Source organism: Microtus pennsylvanicus, chromosome 3 (assembly GCF_037038515.1).
Source record: "Microtus pennsylvanicus isolate mMicPen1 chromosome 3, mMicPen1.hap1, whole genome shotgun sequence".
Taxonomy (NCBI): domain Eukaryota; kingdom Metazoa; phylum Chordata; class Mammalia; order Rodentia; family Cricetidae; genus Microtus; species Microtus pennsylvanicus.
Genome location: NC_134581.1, coordinates 55,262,405 through 55,279,397, shown reverse-complemented (window position 1 = coordinate 55,279,397; position 16,993 = coordinate 55,262,405). Strand labels below are relative to the sequence as shown.

At 39.7% G+C, this 16,993-nt stretch overlaps 1 protein-coding gene across 2 annotated transcripts in view; it reads left to right on the top strand.

Moving 5' to 3' along the window:
* Positions 1 to 16,993, top strand: part of Clpx (caseinolytic mitochondrial matrix peptidase chaperone subunit X) — a 45,524-nt gene that overhangs the window by 26,491 nt on the left and 2,040 nt on the right. For both annotated transcript variants that reach the window (XM_075965463.1, XM_075965462.1), the window contains 6 exons: positions 6,278 to 6,454; positions 7,097 to 7,261; positions 8,156 to 8,244; positions 10,096 to 10,260; positions 12,437 to 12,736; positions 14,004 to 14,096. In XM_075965463.1, the coding sequence (XP_075821578.1) occupies positions 6,278 to 6,454; positions 7,097 to 7,261; positions 8,156 to 8,244; positions 10,096 to 10,260; positions 12,437 to 12,736; positions 14,004 to 14,096 (989 nt within the window). The remainder of the gene's footprint in view (positions 1 to 6,277; positions 6,455 to 7,096; positions 7,262 to 8,155; positions 8,245 to 10,095; positions 10,261 to 12,436; positions 12,737 to 14,003; positions 14,097 to 16,993) is intronic.

Here is a 16,993-nt window from a genome sequence, read left to right as displayed (position 1 = left end):
CTGACTGTCAGTAAAAAGGTTAAATGGAATATCAGCATATTTCTCTAGGGCCATCTGGACAGCAACCAATTCAGCCACCTGAGCAGAGTTAGTATTAACAGACTGAATATCAAAATCAGGAGGGGAGGCTACTACAGCTCTCCCGGTGGAAGATCCATCAGTAAACACATTTCGTGCCCCTGCCAGAGGCTGCAAAGAAATAATTTTAGGGAAACATACCGGATGATTTTTAAAGAAGGTGACTAACTTATCAGAAGGATAATGATTGTCTAACTTGCAGGGATTAGTGCATAAAAATAAAGTCCAATCTTCAGCAAAATTTTGTAACCAAGTTATTTCTGCCTGGGTATAAGGTGTAATAACCTTATCAGGTAACATTCCAAAAGTTTGCAAACTAAGCTTATATCCTTTCTGAATAACACGTAGCACAGCTGATGGATAAGAGATAACAATTTTTACAGGCGACACATGTTCATGTACCCACAGGATGGGTCCTTGCTGCCAAAAAACTCCAGTAGGACTATGCTTGGAGGGGAAAATTATCAACAGCAGTGGCTGACTATAGTCAATATAATTAATATGAGCAGAGGCAAGCTTTTCTTCAATTAGAGTAATACATTGCCTTGCTTGAGGTGTTAACTCACGAAAGGAGGTTGGGTCTGGATTCCCCTGCAGAATGTCAAAAAGTGGTTTTAAGTCTCCAGTAGGAATTCCCAGACTGGGCCGGACCCAATTTAGGTCTCCAAGCAACTTTTGAAAATCATTCAAAGTTCGTAGTCTATCTAGGCGAAGAGTAACCTTCTGCGGTTTTACTCCTGTCTGCAACAGCTGATGCCCCAAGTATTGATATGGAAACTGTTGTTGTACTTTTTCAGAAGCAATAACTAACCCAGCACGTGCTAGGCATTCTCGCAAGTCAGCAAAAGCCTCAAGGACTACTTTTGGGTCCTGTCCAGCTAATAGGATGTCATCCAAATAATGACTTATATACAGTTGAGAATATTTATACCTAATAGGGGCAATAACCCGTGCCACAAACATTTGGCAAATTACAGAACTATTGGCCATACCCTGGGGCAATGTTACCCATTGGTAGCGCTTGTAAGGTTCTTTGAAATTTATAGAAGGTACACTGAAAGCAAATTTATCAGAGTCTTTTGGATGCAAGGGAATGGTGAAAAAACAATCCTTCAGGTCAATAACTAAAAGATAATATCCTGCAGGAATACCCACAGGCTGAGGCAACCCAGGTTGAGTTGCCCCCATAATTTCCATGCAATCATTTACTGCTCTAAGATCTTGCAATAACCTCCATTTACCAGACTTTTTCTTAATAACAAAGATAGGGGTATTCCAGGGAGAAGTGGATGGCACTATGTGTCCTGCTTCTAGCTGTTCCAGGAACTCACTCAGTAGACCAAGCTGGCCTTGAACTCAAGAGTTTCCCAAGAGCTGGGATTAAAGGCTTGTACCGGCACACCTGGCTTATTTTTTGGGCTGATTAACCATCCCTTTACCTGTAGGGCAGTTCCTTTTAATGTCTCCTGATCTCCATTGAAAACAATTCCTAGGCCTAGCTCCACCTTGGCCTTCCTTGAGGGCAGAAACAATGACCTGGCCCATCACGTGGGTGCCATCAATGTCTCTGCATAATCTGATAAAATCATTCAAATCTCCATCTCTATGGGGGCGTAAGACTTGCTGACAGAACTTGTTTGCATTTTCGAAGGCCAAATGTTTAACGACTGGCATAGCTGAATCCACATCCCCAAATATGCGGCTTCCCACCTGTAGAAGGCGGTCAATGAATTCAGAATAAGGTTCTGAAGATCCTTGAAGGATCTTTGAAAGCTGTTCTCGTGATCCTTTGTTAGGTAAAGTTTTCCAAGCTTTAACGGCCGCTGCAGCTATCTGAGCATAAATTGCAGGATCATAAGCAATCTGTGCTTCTAAGCTAGCATATTGTCCTTCACCAGTCAACATGTCAAGGTTATTCTGGGGGAAACCTGCTTCAGCATTTTTGCCTGCAGTCTTTTTGCAATTTTCCTGCATTTCACCTCTCCATAACAAATAATCTCCCCCTGAAAGACAAGCCCTGCAAAGCTGCATCCAGTCACTGGGTATAAAGTTGAGTTCTGCAAAGGATTCCAATAAAGCTACAGTGAAAGGAGCATGAGCTCCATAGTCTACAACTGCTTCTTTTAACTGCTTAATAATATCCTTAAAGGCCAGAGGGTTATGTTGCCTGGCCCTCTGTCCCTGCTGATCAGTCTTTTCCAGAACAGGATAAATCTGCTTCTCTCCACTTAGATAATTTAACCTGTCCCGGATCTCTCAGATTTCTGCCTAAGTCCATAGGGGCAGAAGCAGTAGTGTAAGGATTATGCGGAGGAGGTCTCATGGAGACATCTCCGTTTGCTTCCTTCCTTTCCTCTTTTTCTAACTTCTTTTTTATCAGTGCGATCTCCTTTTCTAAAATTTCTTCTTCTATATCCTTTCTAATACTTCCTGTTCCTAAAACTTCCTGTTCCTCAAAACTCTTAATAGAACTCATAGATTCTACTTCCTGAATCTCCTCAAGGGTTTTGTTTAAATTCTCTAATTGCTCTTTCACTTTAACATCATCACTGAGAAGAGCATCTCTGACCAAGCGCCATAGTGAAAATATCGCCACGGGGAATTCTTGTGGCCCTCGCTCTTTCAGTGCATTTTGAAGATCAGCCTTTACCTGCTCCCAATCAGTAATATTAAAACCCCCTGCATGTAGGAACCAGGGACTAAACTCTAAAACTGTCTTAATGATCTCTTGTGCTGTCTCAACTTTAATACCGGTGCCTTTATTTTCCAAAAGACCTAACAACTGGCCTGTTAACCGGCCCTTTAACACAGGAACAGAATAACTTGCACCCATAACCAATACACCCTCGCCGCACAATTTCTTACCTGCTGGCCAGCCTTCCCGAGGGCGACCTCTCAGGGATCCCTACTTCCCGATCTCGCAGATGGGTCTAGTTGCCGATGATCATCCCAGCGGTGCCTCCAATTGTAACACCCGATTTGGTGTTACACCCTCGGTACAGTTCGCGCGCCACTGTACCGAACGCGAGTCGGGCAAGGGCCTGGAGATTGAAAAGAAGACACAGAGAGACCAGGGTCATTCGGAAGGAGATCAGCCGAATGCCACTTTATTCAGCGTTGGGGGAGTTTTTATCTACCTGACTGCAGCACAAGGATCTCCACCCAGGCAGGTGGGAAATTACCATATTATCAATGGAATGAATGCCCTGCAGCTAACCACCAGGCGGGGCAGGCATAGCACAGATACACACAGGAAGCTTAGTAAGTTGATTATAAACTGTCCTCATGAATGCACCACAGGAATAAGGGAGACCAGGGCCCTACATATAAGGCTTATCTTACAGACACTGTGCTGTTTTGTTTGTGATCAGTTAATCTTTTCCAAACATGCAAGGGATAAGCTTTCATTTTTACTTGTATTTTATAGATGAGAAAACCGGAGGACACAAATACAAGCTATGTTTACCCACCACACCACTGTTGATCTCCATGCCACAGACCATCACACTAACCTCTTTGCTCATAGTTCTCATTGTGAAGAACAACTTACACAGCATGAATGGAGGACTAACTAAAAGAAGACTCATTGCAAAGTATAATCTAGGGCACATACTCCTAGAATAATAGACATTATCTTTATCAATTAAATTAGACATTTGTTTATTTTATTGTGTGTGTGGACCAACACAGCACGTATGGATGCAGAAGATCCACTCTGTTGAAGCAGCAGCTTTCTTGTTTCTGCTGCTGCCCTGTGTATTCCAGGCCAGCCGTGCATCTCTCAGTAAAGGTGATAGATTTTGCATGGGTTCCAGAGATTGAACTCAAGGCTGTCCTTGTTATTCAGGTAGTGGTGTTTTTCTCTGCTGAATCATCTCCTACCCGCCCCCCCCCCTTTTTTTGTGTCTTGTGATTTTTTCTTTTTTTTCTTTTCTTTTTCGAGACAGGGTTTCTCTGTGGTTTTGGAGCCTGTCCTGGAACTAGCTCTTGTAGACCAGGCTGGTCTCGAACTCACAGAGATCCGCCTGCCTCTGCCTCCCAAGTGCTGGGATTAAAGACGTGCGCCACCACCGCCCGGCTGTCTTGTGATTTTTAAGAAATTATTTAAGTCATTTTTCTCCATTGGGCAGAGCTAAATCAAAGTCAAGCCCTTTTCTTTTTTTTTTTTAAATTTATTTATTATGTATACAACTTTCTGCCTCCATGTATACCCACACACCAGAGGAGGGCGCCAGATCTCATTACAGATGGTTTGGAGCCAACATGTGGTTGCTGGGAATTGAATTCCGGACCTCTGGAAAAGCAGACAGTGCTCTTAACCACTGAGCCATCTTTCCAGCATCACCATAGTTCCTAAATGGATTTTCTAGAAACTAAAAAGAAAATTTTACTAATAATAGCTAAACTCAAATGAAAGAGTATGCTTTCTTCTTGCCTAATGTGAAAATAATATTGTGAATTACTAACTCTCAGATTTTGCAATTCAAGTTTTGTATATATTGCACTAATATTTTTTTTTGGGGGGGGGTTAGTTTAGTTTTGTTTTGTTTTTCCAAGACAGGATTTTCTGCAGCTTTGGAGCCTGTCCTGGAATACTTTGTAGACCAGGCTGGCTTCTAACTCACAGAGATCTGCCTGTCTCTGCCTCCCAAGTGCTGGGATAAAAGGTGTACACCACCCCTGCTTGGCTTGCACTAATAATCTTAAGGACTAGAATAACTTTTTGTCTTAAGCATGATGATATTTTTCAAGGTGATGGTTGATAGACTAAGACAAAAATAATTGTTATGACTGCTGAACTATTATTCTACCTATTGACTTGTTAAAAATGGTCACTAGACAGCACTAAGATATTTTTAACTCATATCTTAGAAGCAACTTAAAAATAAACCCATGGGGCTGAAGAGATAGCTCAGTTATTTAGAACACTTGATGCTTTTGCAGAGGACCTGAGTTCAGTTCCCAGCACTCACATGGCAGCTCACAACCATCTGTAACCCCAGTTCCAGGGAATGCAGTGCCCTCTTTTTCACCTCAAGGACAGAGGCATGCACATAGTACACATATACACAGGGAAAACATTCATACACATAATTTAGAAAATAGCTTAAAATCCAAAATTATAAGCAAGTATAACAGTCACAGAAACATTTAAGTAATGAGAACTGGCAAAATTTGATTATTTACTGAGGTAAATAATCTTTAAAGAATCTGGGTTTTTTTTCTCCTAGTCAAGAGAATAAACATTCATTTTTGTAAACTAATACTTACCCAGTGGTCTCATCTTATGTAGTAAAATATTTAGTCTTTTGAAGGACCCAGAAAGATCCTGTTGATACCCAGAAAAGTCAGTTATTCAGATAAGGTTATTGATACTGAGATTTACCACACTTGGTTTCCTGCTATACTAAAAGAAACATTTTTGTAGGAAGATAGGACTAGAAAAGGTCTGTGTCACAGTGGAAGCATGTTTAAGGAAGTTAGGCAACTTTCCATGATTGCGTAAGCAGGAGGCTTAGAGCCAAGCTGAGTTTAGGACCCAAGTTTTCTAATTCCGTGTTCTTCCTCTTCCTCCTCCTTTCTTCTTTGTTCTTTCTTCTCTCCCCATGTAACTCTGGCCTGGAACTCACTATGTAGTTCCTACTTCCTTTGAACTCACAAAAGATCTGCCAACTTTCTCCCATACTGGTCTTACTGGTTTTGATTTTCTTTATAGTCTAGATTTTCATTTTTACAGAAATAAGAAAGACAGACAGATAGATCTTACTTTTGAAATCAATTATGCTGTATCCTCATAACATCCAACTGTGTGTTTGATATTAATAGAACAGATAATAATGGTGTTTTATAGATAGAAAACAGAATCAGAAACTAATTTGTGTAAGATTATGCAGCTCTTTAGCAGCAAAGGAAGACTGGCAGCTGTAGCACTGTTGTGTTGCATTGTCTCTGAAAATCATGTTTACACATCATTGTAAGTAAGGATGAGCATTGTCTTCCAGTTCCTTCTGAAGCTCATTGATTGTAATCATGTCTGTAACATTTGTCACTAGTCAGTCTGAAGTTCTCTTGGGTAAAGCAGGGCTGAACTATTTGAGTTGTTTCTTAAAAAGTGGCTTGTTTTTGGATGTAGGATTATATGGAACACTTTCCAAGTTAATTCAGATACAGCTCTAGTAATCCCTTTGTTTCTCCCCAGAGTTGCTTCAGATTGCTGGAATTAGCCCACATGGCAATGCCCTAGGAGCGTCTATGCAGCAGCAGGTTAACCAGCAAATGCCTCAGGAAAAACGAGGAGGCGAAGTATTGGACTCTTCTCATGATGACATAAAACTTGAAAAAAGTAATATTTTGCTGCTTGGACCAACTGGGTCAGGTAAATAACATTTTTGGAAACTTTATTACTCATTTGTTAAAAATACAGAATGATACCTGGTAACTATAGTGAATTCTGCCTCTTAGGCCTGCCTATAAGCAAAGCAGTTGAGAGGCTGATGCTAGAGGATTGCCACAAGTGTGAGGCCAGCTTGGTTTGCAGTATGAGAACCTGTCTCGCAAAACAAAATCTTAGATTGTTTTGGCTGCATTGTTAGTGTTCACTGTTTAGACCTAAAACTGACTTGGAGATATTGGTGTGGCCCTTTGGTCTAATTCCTAACTCTTTTTTTTTTTTTTTTTGATTTTTCGAGACAGGGTTTCTCTGTAGCTTTTGGTTCCTGTCCTGGAACTAGCTCTTGTAGACCAGGCTGGCCTCGAACTCACAGAGATCCGCCTGCCTCTGCCTCCCGAGTGCTGGGATTAAAGGCGTGCGCCACCACCGCCCAGCTTAATTCCTAACTCTTTAATTAACATATTAATTATATCAATCTCTAAATTGGAACATTAAAATTAATAAGATCTGAATATAGTAGAGAACAGATATAAGAGTTAATTTTTCAAGTTTCATTACATACTTAAGCTTATTTTTGTAGAAAAATTGTAAGATAGTGTATGTTTTAGTTACTATTTTTGTTTGTAGGTAAAACCCTGCTGGCACAAACTTTAGCTAAATGCCTTGATGTTCCTTTTGCTATCTGTGACTGCACGACTTTGACTCAGGCTGGATATGTAGGTGAAGATATTGAATCTGTGATCGCCAAATTGCTCCAAGATGCCAATTACAATGTAGAGAAAGCACAACAAGGTATGTTGTGAGTGTAGCTTATCGAAGAGTCTTTAGAAAGCAGTTTAATATTAAGGAGTAGTGTAATTCTCATTTTGAATCAAGGGCTAACTAATATTTCTAATTATTGGAAAGTACCCGATATTACACTTTCTCATATACTTGTCTACTTTGTCTTATGGCTGCAAAGATAGCTTGTAGGGTGAAATCAGGCTGTTATTATCCTTTCAGGTCTTAATATTCCCATCAGCTTTCTTATTCTTACTCCTCGTGTTGTGGGGTGACCACAACATGAAGAACTGTATTACAGGGTTGCAGTATCAGGAAGGTTGAGAACAATTGCTCTAAGACAAGGCTATAGGTGACAGACAGGTCATTGAGATGGCTCAGCAGACAGTAGCACTCGCCAGCAAGCCTGATGACCTGAGTTCAATCCTCAAGCCCACATAGTGGAAGGAGAGAACCAACTCTGCAAGCTGTCTCCTGACCACCACACGTGCTTTGATACATGTGTTCCCATACACATGCGCACATACATCTCCACACTAAATAAATAAATGTGTATTTCAGGATAAAGGTAGGGAAGAATAGACTGAAGATTTACTAGTTCTGGTAAATGACTCATGCCTACATGCTGCATCTTATCTTCCCAAGGAAAAAGTAATTGAATTCATTATTAGTTATATAGATAAGAGACTAGCATTTTGCTTATCATTCTCTTAATTATATGCTATAGAATCCCGTAATAGTTACATGAGAAGATGAATGAGAAAGATAGTAGTATATTCAAGCCTTTGCATGTTAAGTGTAAAAAAATTGACTAACTTTGCTTTGTAGCTATCTGGTCTTTTAAAGCTAAGACTGTCTTGTGCCTTTCTTTTTCATATTATAAATAGAATCCTCCTTAAATTGTAGGAATTGTCTTTCTGGATGAAGTAGATAAGATTGGCAGTGTGCCAGGCATTCATCAGTTACGGGATGTAGGTGGAGAAGGCGTTCAGCAAGTAAGCAGTTGAATATTTTGTTCAAGCCCACTAAAAGGAAGGGAATACATCAACTTCCCAAGTATTGTACGTTTGGTTTCACATTCAACTAGATTTTGTTTTATTTTTCCCGCCCTAAACTTCATATACCACTTTGTTTACTTAATGTGGGTTTTTGAGACAAGGTCTGTGTAGTCCAGGCTGCCCTTGAATTTGCAGCAGTATTCTTGTTTCATTCTGCTGAATGCTGGGATTACAGGCATGTGCCACCAAGCTTTACATGCCATTTAAAGTAGGTCAGATCCTAAAAAGACGTTATTAATGATTTTAAATAAGAAAGTCCATTGGGGCCGGAGATACGGCTCAGTGGTTAAGAGCACTGACTGCTCTTCCAGAGGACCCAGGTTCAATTCCCAGCACCCACATGGCAGCTCACAGCTGTCTGAAGATCCAGTTGCAGGGGATCTCACACATTCACACCAATGCACATAAAGTAAAGTTAAATAAACCATAAAAAAAGAAAGTCCATTTCTTAGGAAATTTAAAATATTTTACTCTTTGTTTTAGTTTTAGTTTTATTCTTCAAAGGTCCTCTTAAAGATTTCTAGAAGACTGAAGACTAGACATGAATAAACCATCCATGTTTCTTAATCTTCCTTTTTAACTATATGATTAGTATAAAAACTGAGATACAGCTCAGTGGTAAAAGACTTGCCTTGTATGCTCAAGGACCTGGATTCAGTTCCTAGCGCCAAAAGAAACAGATGGAAGGAGAGACAACAGAAAAGAAAGCGGGTTTGTTGACACACATCTGTAACAGGAAGGAGGATCAGGAGTTCGGTGTCAGCATTGTCTACATGCAAGCTTGAGATGAACTCAATGACACTCTGTCTCAAAAAGAAGATGGTATAAAATAACATTTCATTTTTTGTAGAATCATAATTAAAGTCACAGTGATCTATTGGCCACCTTGATAAGCTTAATCTCTAATGGCAGTTAGCTGTGACAAACCAAATTTTTTGACAGACACAGAATTATCAGATATCGTGGATAATTTTTTATGAAGCCATCTCAAAATAGACTCACAAAGTTGACTATAGAATTAAGTTAGAATTTGGGCTGGAAAGATGGCTCAGAAGTTACGAGTACTGACTGTTCTTCCAGAGGCCCTGAGTTCAAATTCCAGCAACTAGATGATGGCTCAAAATCATCTCTAATACGATCTAATACCCTCTCTGACTTACAGGCAAACATGTAGGCAGAACACTGTATACATAATAAATAAATATAAATCTTTCTGCCTATGATCTAGAACTTGCTGTCAATAACAAAAATTTTAAAAGTGACATTAAATTTTTACAAGTCTAAATTTAATCTTTATCCCAAATCAGGAAAAAAAAAATTGGGAGCGAGTTAGAATTAAAGAATTTATGTGAAAGATCTACTGTTTCATTTTTTAATATTTGCCCTGTTTTATTACCTGTATGTATTAAGAGTTTATCATCAAGCTAGGTATGGTGGCTCTTGCCTGTAATCCAGCACTTGGAGAGACTGAGGCAAGAGGATCACTGTTTGAGACCAGCCTGGGCTGCAGTGACATGAGGATGGGGGGTGGGATGGGGAAAGGAAGGCTTTACCATCAAACTCAACTTCCTTAGATGATTGTTTCCTGAATTGCAATTCATTCGTGAAGTACCAAAGTGATAAGTGCAGTTGATTTTTATTTTGGTTTTTATTTTATTTTATAAATGTGGGAGTTTTTGTTAGGTATGCTCATTGGCCATAAACATGTATTATTTTCCCCCATTGAATCCTATTCTTGATGTATAATAATGTCTTTTTATGCTAATGCTATAATTCATTCATCATCAGGGTTTATTGAAACTTCTAGAAGGCACAATAGTCAATGTCCCAGAAAAAAATTCTCGAAAACTACGTGGAGAAACAGTTCAAGTTGATACAACAAATGTTCTGTTTGTGGCATCTGGTGCTTTCAATGGCTTAGACAGAATCATCAGCAGGAGGAAAAATGAAAAAGTAAGTATTTCTGAGCTTTTCCTTTGAAATTCTGCATGAGATGGTAAAGTTTCACAGGACAGACACTAGCTTCAGTCCTCGTGTCTACTGGCTAATAGTCATTGGGTTCTTAGAAAGTTCTAATGTATATCCCTAGCGGTTTGAATTTATAGTAGTAAGTAATAAGGTTCCCAAATACTTATGAATTAGCTATGCGTGATGGTGCTGGCTTTTTATCCGGTACTTGGGAAGCCAAAGCAGGAAGATCATTGTGGTTTTAAGGCAAGCCTGATCTACTCAGTAAATTCTGGATCAGCCTAAATGATATAGTGGGACCCTGTCTCAATGAGTTTAATTTTATATTTTGTCTAAGGAGTATCATACCATTTGAGATTAGCTGCAGGAAGAACAAATGGACTAGGGCCCTGTGAACTGCTTGTCTCATTGCCCATATAGTTTATCATAAATCACCACTGGTTTTTCCAAATGGAAGGAAGAACTTAGAGGGAGTAAGAAGTGTTGCGGGAGGTCCTTCCGCTCCTCCAGCCTATAGCCGCTGAGATACCAGCCCATTGGGGCGTGGTCTCTCTCCCTTTAAAAAAGCGGCTATAGTCTGGAGGAGCGGAAGGACTTGATTGTGATTTACTGAGTTCTATTGATGTTTCTTATAAAACTTCCTTATACGCCATGATTTTAATGGGGCTTGGATTTCAGGATGTACATCTAGCACCAAATAGTCAATGGGTTACAGTAAAATGCCATGGTAATGTGGTGGATGGCAAAGAACCCAGAACATACTTGTGTTTTTATGCTTTTGTGTTTTATCTAGTAGCCACCAGCACTCTACATAACATTCCTAAGTGAGTGTATTGTAGATGCGCTTTCCTTTTTTTTTTTTTTTTTTTTTTTTTTTTTGGTTTTTTGAGACAGGGTTTCTCTGTGGTTTTGGAGCCTGTCCTGAAACTAGCTCTTGTAGACCAGGCTGGTCTCAAACTCACAGAGATCCGCCTGCCTCTTGTAGATGCACTTTCTAACAGTTGCTTTAAGTTGTCCTTGAACTCTTACTGTGCTAGTTTTTTTTTTAAGTTATAAACCAATTGGCCCATTCGCTCAGGCTTCGTATTAGCTCTTATAACTTATATTAGTCCGTTATTCTAGTATATGTTAGCCACATGGCTCAATACCTTTTTCAATAAGGCAGGTCACATCCTGCTTCTTCAGTGTCTAGACAGGACTGGGGAGGAATGGGCTTTCTTCTTCCCAGAATTCTCCTGTTCCTGTGCTAGTTTTAAGTAGTGGTTGCATAGCCTACACTCTGGTCACAGGTACTGAGTTATGTAATCAGTTCTCATTCAGCATGGATACAGTTAGGTTCTTATTTTAGCCAATTTATTTCTTGCTGTTTAGTTCTACGTAAGTTAACAGAGGATCCTTTATTTCCTTTGTGTGTGAGAAACATTGTGTTGATGGAAGTTTCTGTCCTACCTGGTCCCAAAGCCGTTCAGTCCCAAGTAAACACACAAAAGGTTATATTAATTATAAACTGTTTGGCTTATTGCCCAGGCTTATTACTAACTAGTTTTTACTCTTATCTATGTTTAACCATGTGGCTTGGTACCTTTTCTCAATAAGGCATACTCTTGCTTCCTCTAAGTCTGGCTGGTAACTATGTCTGGCTATTGACTGCGTCTATGTGTCCCAGAATTCTCCTAGTCTGGTTACCCAGCCGGTACTTTCTGCCTAGCTACTGGCCAATCAGTGTTTTATTAAGCCAATATGAGTGACAGATCTTTACAGTGTACAAGAGCATTATTCCACAGCAACATAGTAATAGATAAGCTTGTATTTGAGTGTCTGTAACTAAAGGCAGGGACCTTGTAATATTAATAGTAGTGCTTCTTCAGACTTCCAAAAAGGATTTGATGGTAGACAGATGCAGAATTAAATACAATGTTAAAGTTGATTCTTTAACATGTCAAAAGAGGATTTGCCACATAATTTTAACCTATTGGGATTTAGGTTATTTTATTTAGCTGTGAATTTAATGGGAAATTTAAGACCTGACTTTGCTACTTAGAGAAGCAAGCCTTGGTCAAAGCACTTAACTTCTGTGGCCCTGTTTCATATGGGCTTATAGACATAAAGCACGTTCGTAACATCTGTCTATGGTTTATAATCTCTATCATTTCTTGGATAGTATCTTGGATTTGGGACACCATCTAATCTGGGAAAGGGCAGAAGGGCTGCAGCTGCTGCGGACCTTGCTAATCGAAGTGGAGAATCTAATACTCATCAAGACATTGAAGAAAAAGATCGGTTACTCCGTCATGTGGAAGCCAGAGATCTCATTGAATTTGGCATGATACCTGAGTTTGTGGGACGGTTACCTGTGGTGGTTCCTCTACATAGCCTAGATGAGAAGACACTTGTACAAATACTCACAGAGCCACGTAATGCAGTTATTCCTCAATATCAGGCCTTATTCAGCATGGATAAGGTAAGGTTTTAATTTTTCCTTTATGTTTTTTAATATTACAATTCTATTACAATAGCCCAATATATTAAGAGATCCTTGCTCATCTGGAATAGCAGCCTGTTCTTCACTTAGTATAGATGTAGGAAGTCACAGTGTGTTACATCCAGTATTTGAGAGTTAGAGTTGTTTTTATTTTTCTGAATTAAATTCAGAAAGCATAATTAAATGAATTAAATTCATTGAAGCATAAAATACAAAAGAATAGAGAAGTGTCAGTCTAGCTCAGCCTCTGCAGGCCACGTGCACAGAATTGTCCTTATAGAGTTGCAGTTCACGGACTATGTATATATTGTTCTATGTTTTGCCTAAGTAAATTAATTAGTTCTTACATCCAAACACGGAGGTCACTCTAGCCAGGTTATCCAGCCAGATTAAAAATATTTTGAACTTTATGAACTTAGCATCTCTAAATAGAAGTTTTCTGTCCATTTCCATGTAAACACGTTACCACTGAGCTCCAGTGCAGCCCAAGGAACAAACTTGTGACTCATAATAGTGTTACTACTACCATAGGTTAATTTATTAGGTACAATTTAATGAGGATGACATTCTATGGTTTTTGGTTTGTTTGTTTTGGTGGGGTTTGTTTTGCTGTTTTTTGAGATAGGGCATCTCTGTATAACTGCCCTGTCTGTCCTCGAACTCACTTTGTAGACCAGGCTGGCCTCAAACTCAGAGATCTGCCTGCTTCTGCCTTCTGAGTGTTGGGATTAAAATCATGTGTCACCACTGCTCAGAGAGAATGACATTCTAAAACATCATGAGAAATGACAGACTTGTCTGAAGTTTTGCCTTTTTTAATGCAGGGTTATAATGTTGCACTTGTTAAAATGTGGTTGGACGGCTGGGGAAATAGCTCAGGGTAGAGGACAAGGCCCTGTCTCCAGTCAGGCTTTATCACTACAGTAAAAAGCAGAATTGAGGGAGCAGTGACCATTTGTAATGAGGTCGTTAGTGACAGTGATCGTCTAATCTGCAAGGGGTAAGAAGGTCTGTCAGATAGAGACTACACCAGCCTAGCCTCTATCTCTTGCCTCGTTCCTGAATCTCAGTGCTGGAGCTTGTTTATCTGTGAGTAGTCATTTGTTCTGTCTATAAAAATCTCTGAATCTGGAAGATTAATAATGATCACCATAGTTAGTAGATCAATTATTATATGACTGTATTAGAAAAAGATCGCCAAGGACTAGCTTAAGTTTTCATTTATCTTTGTTTTATCCATCTGTAGTGTGAACTGAATGTTACTGAGGATGCTTTGAAAGCCATAGCTAGATTGGCACTGGAACGAAAAACAGGTGCACGAGGTCTTCGGTCCATAATGGTAAGTTGGAGTTATAAAATTAACAACCCCCCTAGATTATTATTGATTTGATGTTTTGTTTTGCAGTTGCGAGCATGTGTGTGTGTGTGTTTCCCCAGTATGCAGATGCATATGCATGAATACCAGAGGTTGATGTTAGGTATCTTCCCTTTGGTGGGGTGGGTAGGTGTTGAGACAAGATCTCACTATGTAGCTTTGACTGTCCTGAAATTCACTTTGTAGACCAGGCAGGCCTCAAACTCACGAAGATGCGCCAGCTTCTCCTCCCAAGTGCTGGGATTAAAGGCGTGCACCACCATGCCCCTACAGGTGTCTTCCCTAATCACTCACCATTTTCTTTACTGAGAATTGCTTTCTTTGCTGAACCTAGATCTTGCCAACTTGGATAGTGTAGCTGGCCAACTTGTCTTAGGAATCTGCTTTCTCTGCTTCTCAGGCCCTAAGGTTATAGACAGGCTGCTGCACCCACTCAACTTTTATGTGGGTGTTGGGGATCTGAACTCAGTTCCTTATTTGCAAAGAAGTGCTTTATTCACTGAGATCTCCCCATACCCTTTGTCCAAGTCTTGAGGCTATTAAGCTTTCCTGTTTTTCTTCTGGAAGTAGTATAGAGATCTGCTCTAAAGATTTTTTATTTTTATGATTTTCTTTTGTGGAGGACGGATGGGGTAGTCACAGTTTTTACTTTGCTTCACCTCCCAGAAAAAGGTATTTTATGACTGATAAGTATGGCTAAATAGTACGAATGTATTTAGCATGCATGAGATACTGGGTTCAATTTTTTGTAAATGTATTTAGCATACAGGAAGTAGGACAACATACACACGTGTGTGTGCACACACTTAATTTGGGCTTGAGATATAGTTCAGTAGACAGAGTGCTTGCTAAAATGCACGAAGGCCTCAGTTGTAGTCCCAGTATCATATAGGTAGATGTGATGGGTCAAATCTGTAAAGCTAATACTCAGGAGGTGAAGGCAGGAGCAGGAGAATCATGCATCATTCTCAGTTATATAGTGAGTTCAAGGCCAGAGTATCGTCAATCTCTTGCCTTGTTTCTGAGTCTGTTTATTTAACTTTCTTGAACTCATCTATGAAATAGGCATTGGTTCTATTTAGTTATAAAATTCTGATTCTGGGAAGATTAATAATGGCTGTTATGATATGTGACTGTATTAGGAAAAGATCGCCAAGGACTAGCTGTAGTTTTCATTTATCTTTTATCTCTCTGTAATGTGAACTGAATATTATTGAGGATGCTTTGATTGAATCTAAGCCATTGCTTAGATTGAAACATAAAACATGTGCATGAGACTTCCATTGAAATCCCCATTGCAGACACCATGACACAGTCTCAAAAAAGAGAGAAAATATCAACCCAAAATTGTAAACAAAAAGTACTCTTAAAGCCTTGAAGTTTAAGGTGTTTGCAAACAAGGGCACACACACTATGATTGAAGAAATATAGAAAATATGAATCAGCTGAGTATGGTAGTACATACCTCTTCTAGGACTTGGGGACAGAGGTAGGCAGAGCTCTGTGAATCTGAGGTCAGCATGGTCGATATAATGAGTTGTAAGACAGCCAAGACTAAGTAAAGAAAACCTATCTCAAAAAAATCATTAGGAGAATGTGAAAAATTCTATAGGGCTTGTTGTAGGTGCACATGGAGAGCAAGGCCTCCCAGGCCAGCCTCAAACTGGCAGCCATGTATGGCCTTGAACCCCTGTGACTGGGATTATAAATGCGTACTCCCGTGTACCATGTCCAGCTTTACTAATAGCCTTTGACCTTTTGAAATCTCCATTTTAGCTCCTCTGCTTCAGTGTGCTATGAGCTGCTTTTAGAGACCCTGGGTAGGACACAGACTTCCTGATACAACTTCCTCTTTTTTTTTTTTTTTTTTTGAGACAAAGTTTCTCTGTAGCTTTGGTATCTGTCCCAGAACTAGCTCTTGTAGACCAGGCTGGCTTTGAACTGACAGAGATCTGCCTGCCTCTGCCTCCTGAGCGCAGGGATTATGCGCCACCACCGTCCCCCAATTCCTATCTTTAAACTTCTCTGTCCTGTTTCTCAGATCTAGATGGATTACATTTCACTGTCTTCTCCCAAAGCAAGTATAGGATTATCTTCCCTGTTAAGAATTTCACTCTTAGCCAGGCGGTGGTGGCGCACGCCTTTAATCCCAGCACTTGGGAGACAGAGGCAGGCGGATCTCTGTGAGTTCGAGGCCAGCCTGGTCTACAAGAGCTAGTTCCAGGACAGGAACCAAAAGGCTACGGAGAAACCCTGTCTTGAAAAATCCAAAAAAAAAAAAAAAATTTCACTCTTGTCACATCTTCATCTCAGTGTGACTTCAATTGTATAGCTATGCTTTTACCACAAGCAGTTTGACAGTCTACCCTCTGGTGAGGTCCTGGTGTTTACGGTATTCCTGAGGACAGACATAGACATCCAAATTGGAAGAACAGGTCATTTAGTTGACATGCCTGAAAAATTTGATGTGTCAGCAATTCCCTTCACCTCTACCTATAGGAAAAACTAGATTTCTAAAGCCTTCTTAAGTTCTAATGCTATACTGAGGCAAGTGTTCATTTGAATCAGAGTTTGAAATCAAGAACTTGGTAGAAGTGATTTTAAGATTGACAGAAAAGTAAGGATTATGAGTTGACTGCCTCAGGCATTGGAAAGGCCAGGCATGCCAGGCAGCAGTGAGTCTGAAACTACAGGCTTTGTTTGTGCATGTTGCCTAGATAGGCAGAACAGTAGGCAGCTGACTTATTTATAAAATGACTTAAATGTAATTAGAAGCTATTTTAATATAACAAATATGAAGGCTTTTACATTGATTAAAGTTGAAATGTTTTGCATACAATTTTCTTCCTAATTTATTACCT